This window comes from Bombus pascuorum, chromosome 5 (assembly GCF_905332965.1).
Source record: "Bombus pascuorum chromosome 5, iyBomPasc1.1, whole genome shotgun sequence".
NCBI classification, from domain to species: domain Eukaryota; kingdom Metazoa; phylum Arthropoda; class Insecta; order Hymenoptera; family Apidae; genus Bombus; species Bombus pascuorum.
In genome coordinates, this window is record NC_083492.1 from 9,744,792 (window position 1) to 9,763,981 (window position 19,190).

At 37.9% G+C, this 19,190-nt stretch overlaps 1 protein-coding gene across 1 annotated transcript; it reads right to left on the reverse strand.

Annotated features, from left to right (window-relative positions):
• Positions 1 to 1,900: 1,900 nt before the first annotated feature.
• On the reverse strand, positions 1,901 to 15,134 carry LOC132907456 (uncharacterized). Its single transcript, XM_060960579.1, has 5 exons — positions 13,470 to 15,134; positions 7,349 to 7,554; positions 6,399 to 6,806; positions 5,529 to 5,830; positions 1,901 to 5,098 (listed from the first exon to the last, which is right to left on the reverse strand). The coding sequence occupies exons 1-5, from the start codon at positions 13,546 to 13,548 to the stop codon at positions 4,447 to 4,449; spliced, it is 1,647 nt and encodes a 548-aa protein (XP_060816562.1). The 5' UTR covers positions 13,549 to 15,134; the 3' UTR covers positions 1,901 to 4,446.
• Between the last annotated feature and the right edge of the window lie 4,056 nt (positions 15,135 to 19,190).

Here is a 19,190-nt window from a genome sequence, read left to right on the forward strand (position 1 = left end):
TTCCTTTGTTTCAGCGTCGACACTTCTGAGTCGCTTCGAGTACATACAAGAATATCGCCCCACGTGTTACTTAGCTCTTTATCTAAAACGAAAGTCGTTTCTCTGGCTATCCGCAATTCTACGGGTTCCGAACATGTTTTTAACGCGTTGCTAGATTCGACGATAGACGTACCACGCAGTCTACGTATGCAAACTTGAATAATCTCGTCACCGATTCGAAACTGCTTCGATTTGGCTGCTACTGCATTTGCATCCATTTTCGAAATCACGCTCGAAGATACTAAGAAAACTTTCGACGTTTCACTGTCGCATTTTTCTGACGTATTTGTGCTAGGTTTTATTTTTTCGATTGTACGATATTTTGTAAATCCTACGAAATCCTCATTGCAATCGTTCGTGTTGTCTCCATCCGACGCTATCGCGGTCATGTTCGTTGCAACCGATTCGTCTAATAAATTCTTTTCATTACGACGGTGTCCTTGAGATAAGAAGGATTCGTGGGAACTACAACTGCCGTATATTCTTTACTACTTTCCTCGATAGGAACATAAAGAGATCCGTTTCTTTTTTCGACTACGATCGGGTTTGCAAAGTCAGATTGAGACTGATCTATTATTCCGTTTTGCTGAATTTCTACATCTATCTTAAACACCTTCCGGAGTCTATTACCTTCTATCCTATCCTATCTATCCTATATGATAAGTTTATTGATCAATAAATTTATCTACGATGGATTAAACAGAAAACGATGGTTATTTAACGTGAATTAAATACAATAATATGCTATAACTAAGACAACTAAATAGTTAATTCACAACTCACAACTAATAGTTTACAACAATATGGTTCACTCGATATTTCTTAGACCATTTGTCCACGATACTATACTAGTGTGCAACCAAACAGGGTAGATCCCTAACTTTATTAAATACATAGATTCTTGTACATGTTAACGTGCAACCAAACATGGCAGATCCCTAATTTTATAGGTTCTTGTATATGCTAGCATTTGCCACCTTCAGCATTTAGCCGTATGGTGCAGCATCTGTACTGTGAAACAACTGGGACTACGAACATGAGCACTCTCATTTCTTCTCTGTTATAACAATTTAAAAGGAATATTGAACGTCCCTCTGGTTTTAGTCGCAGACACTAAAGGAAAATTGGCAGCATTTACAAAGTTTATTCGCGATGCAATTAAAAGATATATTTTTACCGTTCTATCATTCCATGATTTCAACTTTGATTTGACTTTCAAATACCTTTTTACAAATATGAAAACAAAATATGAAGGTAGAAAAGAAACGCACATAGAGAAGTGAAAATAATATCGAGATTTTATTGGTTTTCTTTATGAAACACTCTGGAGTGAAAGAATTCCATAATGAATTCCGATGATGTAGTATCAAAATTTGTTTTTAATAAATATAATAAAAAATACATTACACAAAATATCTACAATGATTACAAAGATCGATATAAAATTACATGTCGCTGGACAGCACCACCATCCAAGATTTATAAATGTACAAAGTAGCAATTGTCGTCATAGTTTAATCGTATTGTTAGTAATATCTATTGTAATTAATAAATATTATAATTATAATCCTTTTTTCCTCGAGTACTCCGATAGAAAAATATCCGTAACAATTCCAGTTGTTAGATTCTAAGCATCATGCATTTCCAAATTAATATAAAGAAATACGTAGCTTAATAACATACTGCTAGTGAAAATTATTGTAGCTGCATTAATAATAAATGGGTCCATCGAAATTCAAGGAAGTGTTTTCGTACATTGAGATTCGATAATTAATACTTGCGTAGTAACAGAGATATGACAAGGCACTCTTAACAAGTCCATTCTTTTCAGCTTTACCTTTTTTTTTTTTTTGTGTGTGTGTGAGAAAACCTTATGCATGTTCAATGTTACGCCTCAAAGGATACGTATAATAATTTTTGACGTTAATTACTGACATTATATTATTTTTATCACTCATACGCTTAGGTTAAATTTATTACATCAGTCGTAATTATTTTAAAAACTTTTTATGTGTTTTAATCAAAACTATTCGATAATAAAAAAAATAGAAAAGCTTTTGTAATAAATTACTTCTTTCTCAATGAATTTACTTTATGTAATTTTTATCGTTATGTCGTACCTCAAATAATTATCAGCGATAGTCTATATAACAGAAAGATTACATGAACATAAAGGTTTTGCTTCAACAAAAATTCTGTGCCACTGCATATTTTCCTACCAAGTCTTCGTCATTTGTGAATTACAGAATTGAGACAATAATTGGAAATATAACGTACAGAATTGTAAATTTCATAATTGTTTTCTTACAATTACATTACCTTAATACTTTCTTGTATTGTCGAGAAATATTGTATAAATACAATGAAGTAATGATTAACGCCATTACGGGGCATACTATTGTATTCGTTGGAATATAGAAGCACCATCGATTTGCGATGTAATCGTTACGAGAAAAAAATGTTTTCGTAAAAATTACAACGCTGAATATCAAATCAAGGAAGATATTGAATGACTGCAAAGGCTTTAATATATTCTATAAAAGTTATTTTCTTATATATGTTTTTAGATCAATAAATTTTACTTCCTTTGTGGACATATCTTTCTCTCTCCTTTTTTTTAATTAATTTTCTTCGTAAAATCGAATTATTAACAAAATTTAGCTGATTGATTTCAATTGATTTATGAAATGAGTCATTCATTATTTTCAATAAATATTTATCTGCTAAGTAACAAAAATTGTTACTTGCTTAAAGTTTTGCAATCAGCCAATATTCCTAATACTTTGACTAAATATTTATCTACAATTTTCTTATTTCATAGCTCAGTTAAATAAATACATTTCGTCGAATTACAGATTGAATTCCAAGGAAAGTGTCCGAGAAAAGTTATTTTAGAATGCTTAACGTTCAACATAAGATCTTGGGCATTCTCCTTGAGGTTTCGCTCATACCTTTAGCAAGAAAGCTCTAGTGAGAAAAGCACTTTGTCTCTTAAATGGGTATATCGACCCCTAGTGTTATTTTCGTATTTATTCAACGCCATGAACTTTAAAATATTTCTAGTTCTCGTGATTTTCTACTTTGCATACGTATGGAATTTTTAGAAATTCAATTCATACTCTCGCTAGGCAACTTTATTCTGTATAGTGGTTACGTTATTGTTACGCACTAATACTGTTCCGTCTAAAATGACATTATTCATTATAAATTAATTGAGTAAATTGTTTTAAAATCATTGTTATAGTAAACAAAACAGTTTGTATGTTCGTCGGATTAAAATAAAATTTCTGTGTAGAACAAATCTTTACACTTTGTACTAAAATATGTAAAAGCCACGTAAATTAAAATGGGAGATTTTGTACGATTTTGTACGTGATTCGAGTTCGAAGGAAAACTAAAAGTATTTCCTTTTAATAAATTAGAAATCGGTTTAAAGAATTGTATAAAATCGTCAAACTTTGTTCATATTTTACACACGATTATGTACAAAAACGAATCACTATCGTGTATGCGTATGACTATAAATATCGAGCATTACAGTAGCGAGACGTTGTAAAGATTTTAGAAATAACAACTTTCGTAATAAGCACTTCGGTATAGTAATAGATCATTGGTATCATCTTAGATTTTCTTCGTTTACTTGTAATACTATTACAAATCGAGGAAGATACATATCCGTTGTTCTGGAAATTGAAAACGTAAACGAGGAAAGATCATCTTATACCATACGATAAATAATTAAAATATAAACACGATTACATGTCTCAAGAATAAAACTTCTCGATATATTGCTTAGTCGATACTTACAATGATCCAAAGCTATTCGAGTATCCATTTTTAAAAACGTGCTTTGGTTCGTTATTGATCGACTACGTTAAAATCGGGTTCGATAATACCTTCTTTCTAAAAAGAACGAAACATGGCAGTGATCTTCGTAACTTCCATTAGAATATCTCGATATTTCGGAATTAAAATTTACGCAGGAACTCAGTACATTCGAACGAATAAACATGTACAAACCGCAAAGTGTAGGAATAGATCAACAAAAGTTTGGCTGTAGGTGTTTTTTTAGTACACTGATCCTCGGAAATCATAGGATGAACGACTGAACTCGATTTCTATTCTAACTGTGAAATATTCATTTCAATCACTACATTCATTACAATCATTATTGTAGGAATGTGTAAAAACAGAAGAAAACAGAATATAGTTTTAAATTTCCAACGGTCCACTCTACAGTTAAATGATAATAGATCAATCGACAGATTTTTGACAGCCGGCAATCAGACAAAAATCTTTTAAGGAACAGCACAAATCACTCAGTCTCCACCCTATCGCTCGAGGACTAATGCAATCACCAAAGAATCTCGTTACATTCGCGCAAAAGCTCCTCGAACGAAGAACGAATCAAACAAGCGCCTCCGTGTGGTAATGATGGTAATGATGATGAATATGTTCGTGAACGTGCTTCCTACCGGAGCTCGCAGCAGCGTTCTGCGAAAATTCTCGTTCCAACCAACGAACGACTTGGACCATAGCTCTGGCCTGATCCTGTTCCCTGGTCGCATGCTTCAGTTGATGTTTCTTGCTCGACTTACCACACTGTTGAGGCGTTTGACCAAACTGTGTCTCGTTACGCTGAACGTTATGATTGTTGGTCGGAGTTTGATTAATAGGGTGCTGATTGTTCGATAGTAGATTGCTGCCATTACGATTCGCGTTAGCTGGCGCAGTGGTTTGTTGATCTACGTAGACGTTCGGGTTGATCACATTTCTCGGTAAAACTTGAGGTTGAACGTATGCTCGTGGCGGTTGCACCGTCGTGTTATTCCTCTGAAGTCCGTAGTGTGCTCGCGTCTTCCTCAGATTCCCCCTATGCTTCGCAGGTACCTTGGAGAACGATGTGAAACCCTGAGGCTTTTCCCGAGTGGGCTTATGGTAAGCTGTCGCCGTGGGCCGAGATTCCGATGGTGAACGACAATCTTGATTGTAGTGAGGCGAAGTCTCGACATGTGGGGCTTGGGATGGAATGCGCAGTTGCTCGTTCTGATGTCGTTTCCTGGTGTGTCAGAAGCGTTATCATATTTTTATTATTACTTTGTTCGAGCGAACAGTAAATAACAATTGTGAATTTAATTATTATTATAGCATATATTCGGTTGATGATATTAACATAAAGAAATCTTACCGATGGAAAAGGAAATATTTTACGTAAATATATCGCGGATTTTTGCAAATATTACCAAAAAAAAATAGATCCTAAGAAAAGATCGATTTAACTCATTAAAAATTATCTGTATTATGTATCCTATACATAACATATACGATATATATTTACGCGAGATATCAGAAAATGTAGATAAGGCTATTGAAATGGAATAATCTTGTTAGGAATCTCTATTTGAAATATGTATTTATTTGCGCTATAGCTCCTTTTCTTCAAGAGCACGTCACGCGATTTTCCATGCGATTGAACGCGAAAGACGTACCTTGATGTATGAAAACTGAGATTATTCTTTTCCATGTTCGCCTGAATAATTTCCAAGAGCTGTTGCCTTTGTAGGGCACCACTGCGTTTTCGCTGATTAGTCGTGAGAAGTGGCGTCAAGGGGGAAACTGCGGGAGAAACATCACTGTCATCGCTAATATCACCCTCGGAGCTATTGGAATAGGGTGATGGTAAATGAGGCACGGGCCCCACCCTTTTGCGTAATTCCTCCTGCTTTATTCGATTTGTTCGTGCGTTTTCACCGTCATCCTCGCTGTGGGTATCCACCTCCTTCTCTTCATTCTAAAACAGCATATAAAAATAACATATCTTTATTTATCGAATGTGCAATATTACTTACAAATAACATCATTTAAAAAATATACAAACACTTTTTGATATTTGTTGTATACTACATAAAACATATTTTTATCGCCATGTACTTATTGTCCTATGCATTAATCTGGCATCTCTTAACATTAAAATATGAAAATTCCCATCACGAATCTATCTTCTTTATATCTCAAGATGTTTTCCAAATAACTACCAAACAACAACGCGCAGCTGTTTCATTCAGAATTCCGAGAGTTCGAACACCCCAACAATAAAAAGGCAATCCGCGAGGACCCCTGTTACATCTGTCCAACATCAATAATAAAAATAAAAAAAAAAGGGGATAGGGGAGAAAAACGGATAAAGAAAGAATGAGAAAGAACAGACCCCCCTCCCATCCCGCGAACGATAAATCTCGAAAGGCAGAAATGATAAATCCGCCACTAGCTTCTAGAATTGTCGGGTTACGAAAGAAGAGACGCGGCTCCATAAAAACCCAAAGCCTCGAATCCTCGCCTCGTAGGGGCATCAATCTTACCTGGCAACGGTGTCGTGGCACCCTTCTCCTTCTAGGAACTCTACGTAAACCATGCGTGCCAGTATGGGTCCCGGCATTGTTGCAGGACGCGTGCTTTAAATGGCAGCAGGACGAATTTCCGGAAAAGCTCGTAGCAGCAGCCGGCTGCGTGGACGCGTTCAAACAGCCACCAGCCGATCGTGTCTGGCTGGTTCTCTGATCTGGCGACACAGTCAATTTCACCTTAATCGTCTTACTGCCGCACGGTGGTACCTGGATAGAAGCGCCCAGAGTATCGTAAATGGTAGTAACCAGGCCGGCTATGTCGTCCTTTGTTATCTTCCCGTGGCCGTCGAAATCGTATAGGGTGAATGAGAATTCTTGCCGTCTTCGGTCACCCTCCGCTACCGAAACGTCGCATTCGAATTCCTGCAACCGGACCAAGTTGAGTAATAAAAGTTTCAAGTCAATAATAAATAGAAATGGGACGGGATATGTTATTACTTGGAATATGTAAATCGTGCAGAGTCTGCGGTCTGAGCAGTATTTTATTATTGATTCTATATATTACATGTATTGTATACATTAATTTATTATTATCTTCCATTTGTATCTTATCGCGATAAGTTAGTAAGTTCGATAAGATACTTAGATACATATATTAGGTTAAATTATAGCTCAAAAGAATATATTTTATACCGAGTTTGAATCGCAAAGAATCTAATGATACGGATTTGCTGTAAGGATCGATTACGTTGTATAATAAGATGAGGTCAATCTCTTAGGAGATCAATATTTGTTCTAAAAGATCTACTGTCTTTGTGTTTGCAATAAAAGATTAAACGTAACGTTAGAGGGTTAATCGAGGATTAATATAGAAAAAAATTCTTGAAAATTAAAACCGAATCGTCACACAACAAGAACATATGTTCTATTGTTTCCTCTTTAACAGGCAAGGGAGTTAATAATACCTCGAAACTGAGTTGCTTCGTTGTACTGGCACTCGGCTGCTCGTCATTTCCGGTGGCCGGCGTAGGACTTGTGGAAGCGTCAACCGCGACCTGTGGTGCCTCTGTTTCTAATAGAATTGGTTGGGATTCCGGTGGCGAACCGCTACGAGGTGCCGAGACACCGCCAAGAAGTTCCTCCGAGTCGCTGCCTTCCGTATTACCAACCACTGTAACCAAACGATCGTTAACTTCTCAGTAATAATGGATGGACCAAGATTTAACCAATATCTAACCACCCTCTAACCATCTTAAGATAAACTACGACAAAAACTATGGAAATCCTATGCAAGTGAGATTGTATTTTATATAATAATCGTCCATATTCAGAGAAGTGGATTACACTGATATTTTAACGAAAGAAATTTTATTTTAAAAGAGATGTTGGTTTTGTGAAAACGAAGCTTAATATAATTATAAGATCAGAGTGGTTCTACTCGTTTTACGCTAGCTCGTTAAACATATTCCTCTTCATAGCTTTGTTTTACGTTGCATGAAGTTCTCATCAAAGGGAATGAAACTGTTATCTACGGTCGAGCGGCGGCATCGCTCGTAAACAAAAGTCAGAATCTCAAAGGTATCAAAGTAACATCCTCCACGGTAAAGCCTATATTTATAGTCAGTTTCTGAGTGCCACTCGGTACTTAAGTTACGGAGTGTAGGAAGTATTTTCGGACTATTTTGAAGGGGATGTAACTTTGAATCACCAGAAATAAATACAACAGATCACCAAATCTATCTCACGGTCACGTCTTTTTCACATTAAATCGAATCCAACGAGATTATTTTTTACGCGTCCCAATCTACTACGACTCTTGAAACAAGAAAAGAAGGAAGAGCGAATAAAAACAAGAAAGAAAAAATAGAAGATAAGCATGAAAATAAGATGAAAACAGAAAGAGTCAACGACGTTAAAAAGATTTGAAAAAACGAGCAAAAAATGATAGAGGAAAAATTTTAATCGGCGGAAGCGTGTCTAGAAATTGATGGATGCGAACGCGTTTAAACGCGTAAATTACAGATCAAAGGGTTGCTGTTTCATAATTACAGAGAGACCGGATTCCGTGCATAAAAGCGCAATTATCTTTAATGCATTCGGTCTATTGCTCGGCCGAAATTATTCGCGCGGTACGAGCGAACGAGCGAGCGAACGAATTAACGAAAGTTCCACTGAAAGGGATGGCGAGAACACATCCATTTCCAGCGTTTATTTCAGAAACGTTTTGCACACTCGCCGAAGGAAGTGTAATGTATCTTTAATGTGTCTGCATTACACTGCCGTTTACCGTTACCTAGACGCCTGTGTAAAAGCGTTCTACGAAATGAAATACTGAAAAGATATCTTTGCGCAACTACCATACATAAATGAGCATCTACGAAACACGACATGTTCGCCATGATGCGGTACATGGAGCGCCGCTTTTTACAAAATTTCTAAAGTTTTCACCGGCGATAGAGGAAATGCATCGTTTAAAGCGGCCACGGGACTATATTTCCTGGATGGCTGGATCGAATAAACTATATAATTAAACGTAAAATATTTTATACGCTGTGTATTCGATAAAATATTATTATAGAATGTTTCAATATCTAATACCTGTACTTATAAGATATGCAAATTCTAAATCGAAGAATATTCGAAAGTTGGCAAAATAAAACTTTGAACTTTTATAACATAATTTTTCATACAAACAATTTTGTCAAGTTCGCTAATAAAAAATAGTTATTTATTACGTAGTTATTAAGAAGGTGTTAATTCGTATACTCGTTGGTGGTAAATGTACAATGATAAGATTTGAATGGCAAGATCAATGTAAAGGAGCAATAAATTTGGAACGACCTCTTTCCCACCCACAACGTAAAAGGAAAAGAGAATCTTAAGTAAAGATTTTATCTAATGGACCTCGCCACACACGCAGGGACAACTGTTCAAAGGATTTTCTATATCTAGGAATTTCGTATACACATATGAAAAGTTAGGAAATTGAACGCCGATATAAAAAAATTTCATCTTCCTTTTTTTCTTATGAAACTATCTCTGAAAAAGATATTTGACTTATTATTTTTGTCAATTTAATTTTTTTACATCTTATCAAACAATGTCGATCTTAACAAAATGTTAATCATAATACCAATTTGTCAATATCAACGATGATTAACAAAATCTAATAATAAAAATATAAATAAATAAGGAAACAACGGAGGTGTAATTTAACGCAGCGTTACACACATTGCTGCACACTTTTCTTATTTCATAATGATCAGTATAACGCAATAAGCAATTCAATTAAGAAGGAAAGCTTTTAATTTCTTTTGGAATTCATGGATTGTAATAGGCGGTCGTCCTACATGCGTCCAACATCCAGCCATAGTAAAAAGAACAAGCTCTAAGAACTGCCAGCAATTACTGCTCAGACTATTGATCAATGAATATTGAAGATGCATGTTAGAATTTTACGAGTGTCTTGCAATAGGTGCAAAAGTTTAGAAAAGATTCAAAAGTTTCGTATGTTTGTTTGTGATGAACATTCAGAATAAAAATTTCTTTTGGAGAAGGTAAACGTTTACAAATTTTGTACAGCTCCTGTTATTTTTTAATTTTTATTATTTTAGTATTTAAAAATTCTTAGTACTTCGTCGTATTGTAGTACTAAATTCCTTATTATTGCTATAATATTTTTTCTCGACTCAATAAAACAATGCAAAAGGAGAAAAACATATTGCAGTCCCAATTAAAATACAACAACTACGCGAATGTAACATAACTAAACGTTAGAATTATTTAAGCTACTCGGATTGGATTCTGTTGCAAGTTGGCCGAGCAATCGACCAAAATATTAAGGGAATGCTCAATACATAATCGGGGTTCGATAAAACGAGTTCCGCGGCGATTCGAGTTCCGAGTAGCCGGAGAATGTTTCGAGTGCTTTGGCCACCGTTTACACGTTTCCCTTCTACGATGGTAGGCCGTCTCTTCGGTCTCGAGGAGGCTCCGCTTTTATCTTAATTCACGCGATACATCATTAAGCCGGTGCAGCGTGATTCCAGTAAAATATATACTTAAAAACGTCGGCATCAAAGGGACCGCGGAGCAACGATAATTAGCGATACGAAACTCGTAATAAACGAAGCCGGCCGCTAATTTCAATTACTCGAGACCAACGGGGGGAAAAAGAATGAAAAAGGAGGGAAAAAACGACGAGAAAACGCTTGCACACGCGCGCAGAAAAGAGAACGAGGAAGGAAAAAGAAATAACGAAAGGGAGACAAGGAAAACCGAAAGTAGGGCAGAGATAAAAGAAAACACGAAAGAAAAAGGAAAAAACAAAACCACAAAATTAGAAAAAAGAGAGAAAAAGAGAAGAAAAAGCGGGATAATCGTATCTGCATAAAGAAACGGACGCATATACGCGTATAATGATACCTGCCGTGTGGTAATTACGCCCGTAACTCTTTCGTGGGGCGAGCGTTAAAGACCCAAGACACTGAACGCACCGGGGGAGAAAAAAGGGAGACAAAGAATGGTAGAGAGCGAAAGAGAGAAACAGCGGGAAGAGCGTGACAGAGAGAAGAGGAAGAAACATAGGAAGAACAAGGGGAAACTGAGATGGAGAGTGGAGACTACAGTGGAACGGGTAGAAGAGGAAACAGAAAGAGAGAGAGAATCTTTGCTTTGATATCAAAGGAATAGAGAATAGCCATGGACGCCTTTTATCTAACCACCGGACTAATGTATGTAACGAACTTGCAAGGTCTCGATAATTAAACTCCACCCTTGACGCGCGACCCTCCTCCTCGTGCAGCTACGTGTATAATCTATAGTACGTGTATATGTAGTCTGTAGTACTATATATACGCTGTGTACGAAAGAGCGCGCGAGCGCGCGCGTGTGTTTATACCGTGTGTACCGTACCGCTTTTGCGCCCTCTTGAATGAAAAGCAGCGGGGGAGCGGGACACAAGCGGCTTCTGCTTTCTTCTTTGTATATCACCCCTTTCTGTTTGCTCGGCTCGTAACTTTTATCATTTGCCGACGCAACAGCTTTCCCTATCCCTACTCATTCGCCTCTCGACTCGTATGAAAATTTTGCCCCGCGACGCAAGAGAAAACACCCATAAAGAGGAACGCCGTAAGAGCCCGAGATCGGCCGATCTTCAAAAGCGGGATTCGCTGCGCCGCGCGCCTCACCCATAGACGGGTCCCAGCAATTGTTCCACGATTTTCGATCAGTTTCTCTTCCCAACGACGCCACTGTAGGACAAAGAATAGAGATAGACTAATAGACGACGTGGAAAAACATTACGTTAGTTTATTCTTGCTTTTACTTCTCTTTTCTGTTCCTTTCTGACTTTTATTTTCCCTTAATAATAGACAATTTTTAATCAGTGAGCCTGCATGGCTTTGATTTGCACTATGACAAATATAAGAGAAGATTCGTAGATTACGTAATACTGATATTGGGAATGAAATGAAATTTGATTTTGTCTGTGAATATAAAATATGAAAAGTGAAACATTATGGAAATATAACGAGTAATATTTATTATACTGATGAATAAAATAATTAATTTGAATAAATTTTCTATTGAATATCATGGAATGTTTAACTTTTATTAAAATATTTACTGTTTTTAAACTATTATTTAAACTAGTGACTATTTGTGAACGATCCGCTTGCAAGATGCGAACGAAGATCTGTATCAATTAAAATTTTTCGAATTCTGGAACGCGGCTAACTAGAAGCGCGTTTTATTTTTACCCTCCATCTTACGAGTAGATGTTAGTCTTCTGGTGGAACATACATAGCTATGTTTGTTTCATTAAAGTAGGTTTACAAGTGTTAAAAATTATGGACTAATGACATGTTAAGTGTTATTTATACTACTGAGAAACTGTTATCCTCTTCGCACTGAAATTTTTTTCGAATAACTAAAAGTAAAATTAAATAAGTAAGATAGTAAATATTAAAATTTGTCACCTTCCTCTTTAGAATATCATAGCTAAAAAATATAAAAATAATTCACCAGTGGTTTTTGATAGAATACATGTCGCATTCTTTTCATCGCATATCTTTATTTGCATTTATAAAATGACTATGTTATTTCTTATAGTATCTATACATATTATGTAAATGTTTTTTTAGTTTATTGAAAGATCGTTACCATGTAACGATAAAGTAGTTATTTGCTGATAGAGTGCCGCCTTCGATATCAATATCAATCATTCAAATATTTATCTTCACGCTTACAATATTTTACACATACAAAACTAAAAATGATAAGTGTCAATGCGTATTTCAAGCGTTATTCAATTTATTTCTATCTACTCTTTCTGAAACTAACAATAAAACAAGACATATATTTGTATTATTATTACAGTTTACAAATAAGTAACTGCACGTTCAACTATATTTCAACTAATATTTAACATTCATAAACGATTATATATACCGTTGCATAAACATTATACAACTAGTACAACGACGTATTGTCTAAATAGAATCTATAATATCTATAATCAAATAATATCAAGTAATATCAAACTGTATAACAAACTGTAAATTTCGTCTCTGAGTCGGTAATAACCCATAAAAGTGGTTGATGCGACGTTCAATAATTAATTGAAATAGAAAAAAGGAAAATAATTAAAATATTTATCATTCAATTGCGTCAGAGAATATTCGAAAGCTCTATAAATTGTTCGAAAAATAAGAAACGAATGACAGCTAAGAGACAAATTTTTAGCAGAACAAGGTTATAGATCAACGGGTAAGAAAAATGCAAGTATGACGTAACACCACGTGGGATCCACTTCTGTCATACTGCAGTAGCATCATCGAGAAACACGCACCACGCGGCTCGCAACTCGGGCAAAATATCACGCCTATAACCGGACCCCGACCGAACAAATCCGTATACGGTATATTTCGATCTATCGATGCATCGGCGATTTCGACGCACGTCGATATTTTGACGTGTATATATGACAAAAAGGAAACATAAACAAAGAAAAAGCGGGGGTCGAATGGATAAAAGTAGACGAATAGAATTGATAGCGAGAAAGACAGAGGCGTCATAGTAGCTTACCAGAAAAGGGTCTATAGCCAGCGAGGAACCTTGCCCGCCACCACTTTACGAATCCAGTAGCCATGAGACCCTCATGCATCCACAAACGTTGCGCACACTTTCCTTCCAGGCTTCTTGTTCCGCCACTTTGTTTTTATTTTTCTTCCCAAACTCGTCACCGTATTAAATTCTTCCTGTTCCTTCGCGTTGCAACAGCCAGCCGTATGTCACTATGACGATCGACGTATCCGATGTTAAAAAACACGACTGTGTTTTCACCTGACCATCATTCGTCGTTCTCTCGTCGTGCCCGATTTCCCCCGTGCACGGTTCACCGTAGCCACTGCTAGAAATTGGAAAACAAACACACTTCCGCAAACTTCATACTCTCCTGATAACAGTCGGTCGACATCGGTTGATCACACAACGATCGACGTGCGCGACAACGCACCGAACGAACGACACGTGTTTTCGAGGGTTGGTTGCAGCGTTTGAAGTTACGACTTACGACCCAGTCGGCGCCTGGTCAACTTTCTCGTCTTTTTCTTTCTATCTTTTGTTTATCGTGCTTTCGACGCAAAGGCGAAACGTTCGTGCTCGCATGCTCGTTCCCCTGTCACTGACTTTCAGTTACACGCACGTAGGCAGCCGTGTGGCTGCGATACGAACAACACTTGGTGTCGAATTTAATCCAGGTAAAAGCGTCGAAAGAGAAAGAAACGCGGTCGCGACGAGAGAGGTCGGTCACACGACATCGCCCGACTCGTGGCCCGACTACGACTACGGACGATCGTTCTTGCCTAAACCACGTTCCCCGTAATTCCCTTTCCCCTTCCATAGGGCGCTGCGTCGTCAACAGTGCCGAGCCGTGGATACATGGGCCCTGAAGGTAGGAGGCGCGGCTCGGAACCTCCGATTCACGCTCTTTCTGTCCGTCTCTCTTTCACCTCCCTCCCTTTGCCACTTTTTCGTCAGCTTTTCTCTGTTACTCCATCGAATCCGTCTCCTTTCCTTCCTCTTCTCCTTCTAACTACACCGGCCGTCTCTCTTATTCTATTCCCTTCTTCTTCTCGTAATTCCATCTTCCTCTATTTCTCTTTCTTTCTGTTTCTCGCGTTCTTCCTTTTCTACGTTTCCTATCCTATTTTCTGTGTTCTCTCCGTCTTCCTCCTACATAACCTTCTTGCTCTACCTCTATCTCTTTCCCTCCCGTCTTCCTTTTACCTTCGTACTCGTTTTCTCGTACTAACCACGCGTATACTTTCCTTTTCTCCTGATCTTCTCTCTTTCCTTTTTGTCCAGCGAAGGTCTATGAGAGAGGCAAAGAAGGATAGCTTCGTACGGTTGGTGGGGTTTTGAAAGAAGCCGATGATGGTTCAACGTGGTCTACGACGACACTAAATGTCGACGCCGCGACGTCGAACGGCATGCGTAAAAAGGGAACTGGGGGCCTCCTAAGGATTTCGATTATCGCGGTCGCAAACAAACCTTCGCCGGATTTTTGCGTCGGTGATCGCGTGCGGACGTTGCTCCGATTCGCTCGCGGAGAAAGTCGCTTTTAAAGGATTCGGAAAAACAGGGCTCCTGTCTGAAAGGACCCGACGTCGAATCGTTCCTGCAGGCGAGATTATCGCGTCGTCGAAGTCGTCGCTAGAATCCCGTAATTCGTCAGAATGACGCACAACCAAACTACTGTACCTTCCGTCGCGGCAAACTTCAACCGATGAGTAATGGTTTAGGGTCATCTTTGGTTTTTACTTGGTCCGCGCTTTAATCTTCCGTCCACCAGAGATAATGATAATTATTCTTAATATTTCGACGCTACGTTATAGCAGAATATTTATCGTACAACATCTTCTGTTGCTTCTGTTAACGATCTACGTAACAAAAACATTCGTTTAATTATCGTCTTAAGGATGAATGATAATTAGGCCAGAAATTAAGATGATTTTAATAGAATTAAAATTTGAATAACTGTTAATAACTTTCAAAATTTTAATAGGCAATACCTATTATATTTAAAGAAAGTCACAGCGTTTCCGGAGTTAAGCATAATTTGAGAAAGCCGAGATAAATGCCATGCTTCCTAAACATTTTACTATTTGTTTTTCAATTATTCAAGGTTAAAGTGCATAAATGTAGTAGTGTAGTGGGATAAATGGGAAATACTCTTTTTGGAGACTGTACCCGCACGCTATTATCTCCTAGCGGTGTTTCAGAAGAAACATAGGCGTCACCTTTGACAATGTAATGAATGAACTTTACCGAAAAGCACTTTGTCATGTATACACGAAACCCAGTAGCGGTCTTTCGTGTCTCTTGTTAACATAATTCTGTGTCAAAATCATTATTCAATTTTCTACTTATCTATTAATATTCATTTTCCACGATTCCACCAACTTGTATCTAATTTACACTAATCGATATATATGCACAACGATTATAGCTCCCTTCTTGGAACAAAACAAATCAATAACAAACAACGTGAAACATTGAAATTCTTGTTGTACCATCCATATCGTATCGTCGATAAAACTGTTGTATTTCGTCAACGAAGACGATAACGCCTGCGTATAGAAGATATAATGAAAATCTGTTCGTACGATAACGTGTCAAAGAATCAGAATCGTTGAAATAACAATAAATCAAGAAAACGAAAAACACGGTCCCTGAGTAGCTGCGCCATTGGCTTGACAAGTACCCCCTTGCTCTCCCTGTACGGAAAGTCTCTACCCACCATGCCACGCTATGCCGTGCTGTGCTACGGTTTGCCGTGCCATCCTCAACCGCGTAGCGTGGCTAGTTGTTTCTTTTCTTTATTCCTTTGTCGGAAAGTCGGTGGCGAGTCTCGTTTTTAAGAGAAGAGTAGAGGGGAGGAGGCAAAAGGAAAACGACAACCGCTCAGCAGGGGCTGAGGAAGGAATGGTTGGGCCGAGGCTAGGGGGAGGGGCACGGGGAGGGAGGGAGGGCCACGCAGCAAGGAGAATAAAACGTACGGTTCAAAAACTCAGTACAGACTAACCTCGAAATAAAGCCGGCAACTCGCTCGGGAAACCAAGGCATATCTATTAATAATAAACTGTTTTCAGTGAACTGTCTTCCTATCGTCTGGAGAGAAAGGAGAGCCCACGACTGCTCCTTTGCGAATGCGACACGCCGCGCCGGCTTTTGCATGGTCTCTCTCCCATTCGAAACCGACGACGTCTGGCCTGGGCGTCCGTTTCGTTTGCGTTATTATGTAATGTTACGTGCGAATAGCCACGTGTATATGCCACGCCGGCTAAGATGCTGTTGCCACTATTAAAGAAAATTGCCGACACGCGGTGGTAAATAGGAAACGTCGTGCATTCTTCGATACGGTCATCGACGTATCGAACTGCTCGTACGATCTGTGAATGTGAACATAAATTCTGCTACATAGCATCGTTCCGTCGGGACTTACCGGTAATAAAAGAATAGGGTGAGATCGAGGGAAGTGGGATATATATTTATTGGAGCGCTTTCCCGTAGGGTGCGATATAATAGAGAAATCGCAATACTAGAGAGCTTTGGATGTTTTTCATGGTAATTGTCATGCTTGTCAAATGTCTAAATTACAAAATTTTATATCGTCTTGAAATTTTTAGTATGTATAATTAATCGAAGAACGTTCTTCCTCAATTTTTCGATGGCTTTGAATGGTTCGTTAAAAAGCAATCTTAAATGAACAGTGTAAATACCACTTATCCTAGCTACCAAGCTACTAGGCTGTGTTATCTCGATACTCGTTATCAAACGACACTTCAGCTTGGCTGCAGGCTTTGTTTCTCGAACGTCAAAGATGATGATCTCGATATGATCGTCTTCTAGCGATTGCGATATCTTCCACCTTATTTGTTCCTCTCACACAATTGCACTCGTTTCGAATACAAACGTATCAATTTGTATTTTTCCCAATTGTTCTCGCAGGATGATGTTAGATTGTTGATTTGAATTTTCCAGCAGGGATCTCTGCCGTTACAAAAATATCGCAAAATGCATCACGGCAAGGTCATTATCATCGCATCACTTGACACTCAACGTGCGAGGGGAAGTAGTACGCGTGAATTATAATGTTAGGCGACACTGAAATACACGCGGGAATTTTTCTTTTAAGCGACGCGATAATTAAACATCGACGAAAGAAATTATTTATCTTTGATTCCAATTTGTGTAATTACCTCATTGTTAAAATAATGCAATCTAACGTATTTTTAATTAAATTTCAATTTTTGTTCGACTACAAAATACATAAAATCGTAATAGGCGACCAGAGAAATCTGAACAATATGATTCAACTGTTCTGAAATTGTACGGTTTCGTTTCAATATTTGTCGAAACTCCAAAGTGCAGTCTTATACTACTTATGAATAATCGGAAAGATTAAATTGTAGAAATCTAAACGATTTAATTAGTCATAATTTAAAGAATTTACTTCGAAATCGTGTCATTCCATTCATATTAAAAAGAAAGAAACGAAAGCAAAATATTCTTCTTCTATGAATTATTAAAGATAAACAATTTTATTTTCTCAGCAGAGTCCATTAAAATTATCATCTAAACTTTATGTTCCTTGGATTGCGTTCCAGAAACGATCGATCTGTCTCTCTTTCTCCTCCCGACTGCACTATCGGGAGAAAAACAGGAAGGGAAAGATGAGGAGGAGAAAGGAAGAAATAAGAGAGGGAAGAAGGTCCACGACCGGATCTTATAATTACGCTAATTAGGCAGTAACGTGTAAAAAGAGCGGCGCGAGTATTTATCGCAAGGTATCGTGGAAGGTATACGGAGGTCGGCGAAGGAGGACGTCGTACGACAGAATACGACAGGAAAGGCTATAATACAGTTTTGCCGCGAGCATCAGAAGCAACAGCAGCAGTCACGGCGGTAAGCAAGCGAGCAGCAACGCCGGTGCCGAGAAACAGGCAAGTCTGACGTCGGTTTCGTTGTACGCTCTTCGCGTCTGACAGATGTCTAATTTGAAGAAAATCCAAACGTAGGAATGCCTTCTTAAAAGCCGACTGAGAAGCTTAAGAACAGACTGTAACAATAAATATATATAGGAATAGGTTGAAATAACTCAAAATCGAAGCAACACCGTTTAATAATAAATATATCAACAATACGGATAAATCATTTATGACTATTCATAAATATTCATCTATTCGTTTAATTGCAATAAAAGATTGATGAGTTGAAACGAAATGCTTATGTAACTGTAAATGCAACTATGCAAATATGTAATTATTTCTACGTTAGAAGACGGATATCTAGCCGGGTAAAGATGACTAGTGTTCGGTTTCTAAGTAAGCAGGTCAGACTGTGCAAATTTAGACTTTGAAATAGAAAGTAAGCGCAGCGATGAATAAAACTGAGAGATAGAAGCAAGTTATCAATTAAACGCAACAGCGATTTTAAATTACGAGATTGGTCATAGCGTCAAAAATTTACATCAACGTTAATCATATGCTTTAACGTCTCAGCACAGGCCTAGACCGAGTATCCTCCAAGATTTACGAATAACGAGGGTTGCTCAGAACTTGGGAGGAACTTCCATCCTCCTTCATGAAAATTAGCCCGTCTCAACGTACATAAGTACATGAGACTCGTTTCCTTTGCGCGTATTTCCCCTAGCCAGAACGAGGGGTGGTGATGGTGGTGGTTCATTCAAGCGGAATTATCGTTATCGCTGGTTTCCCGTTCTATTTTTCCGTGGGTGTGTAA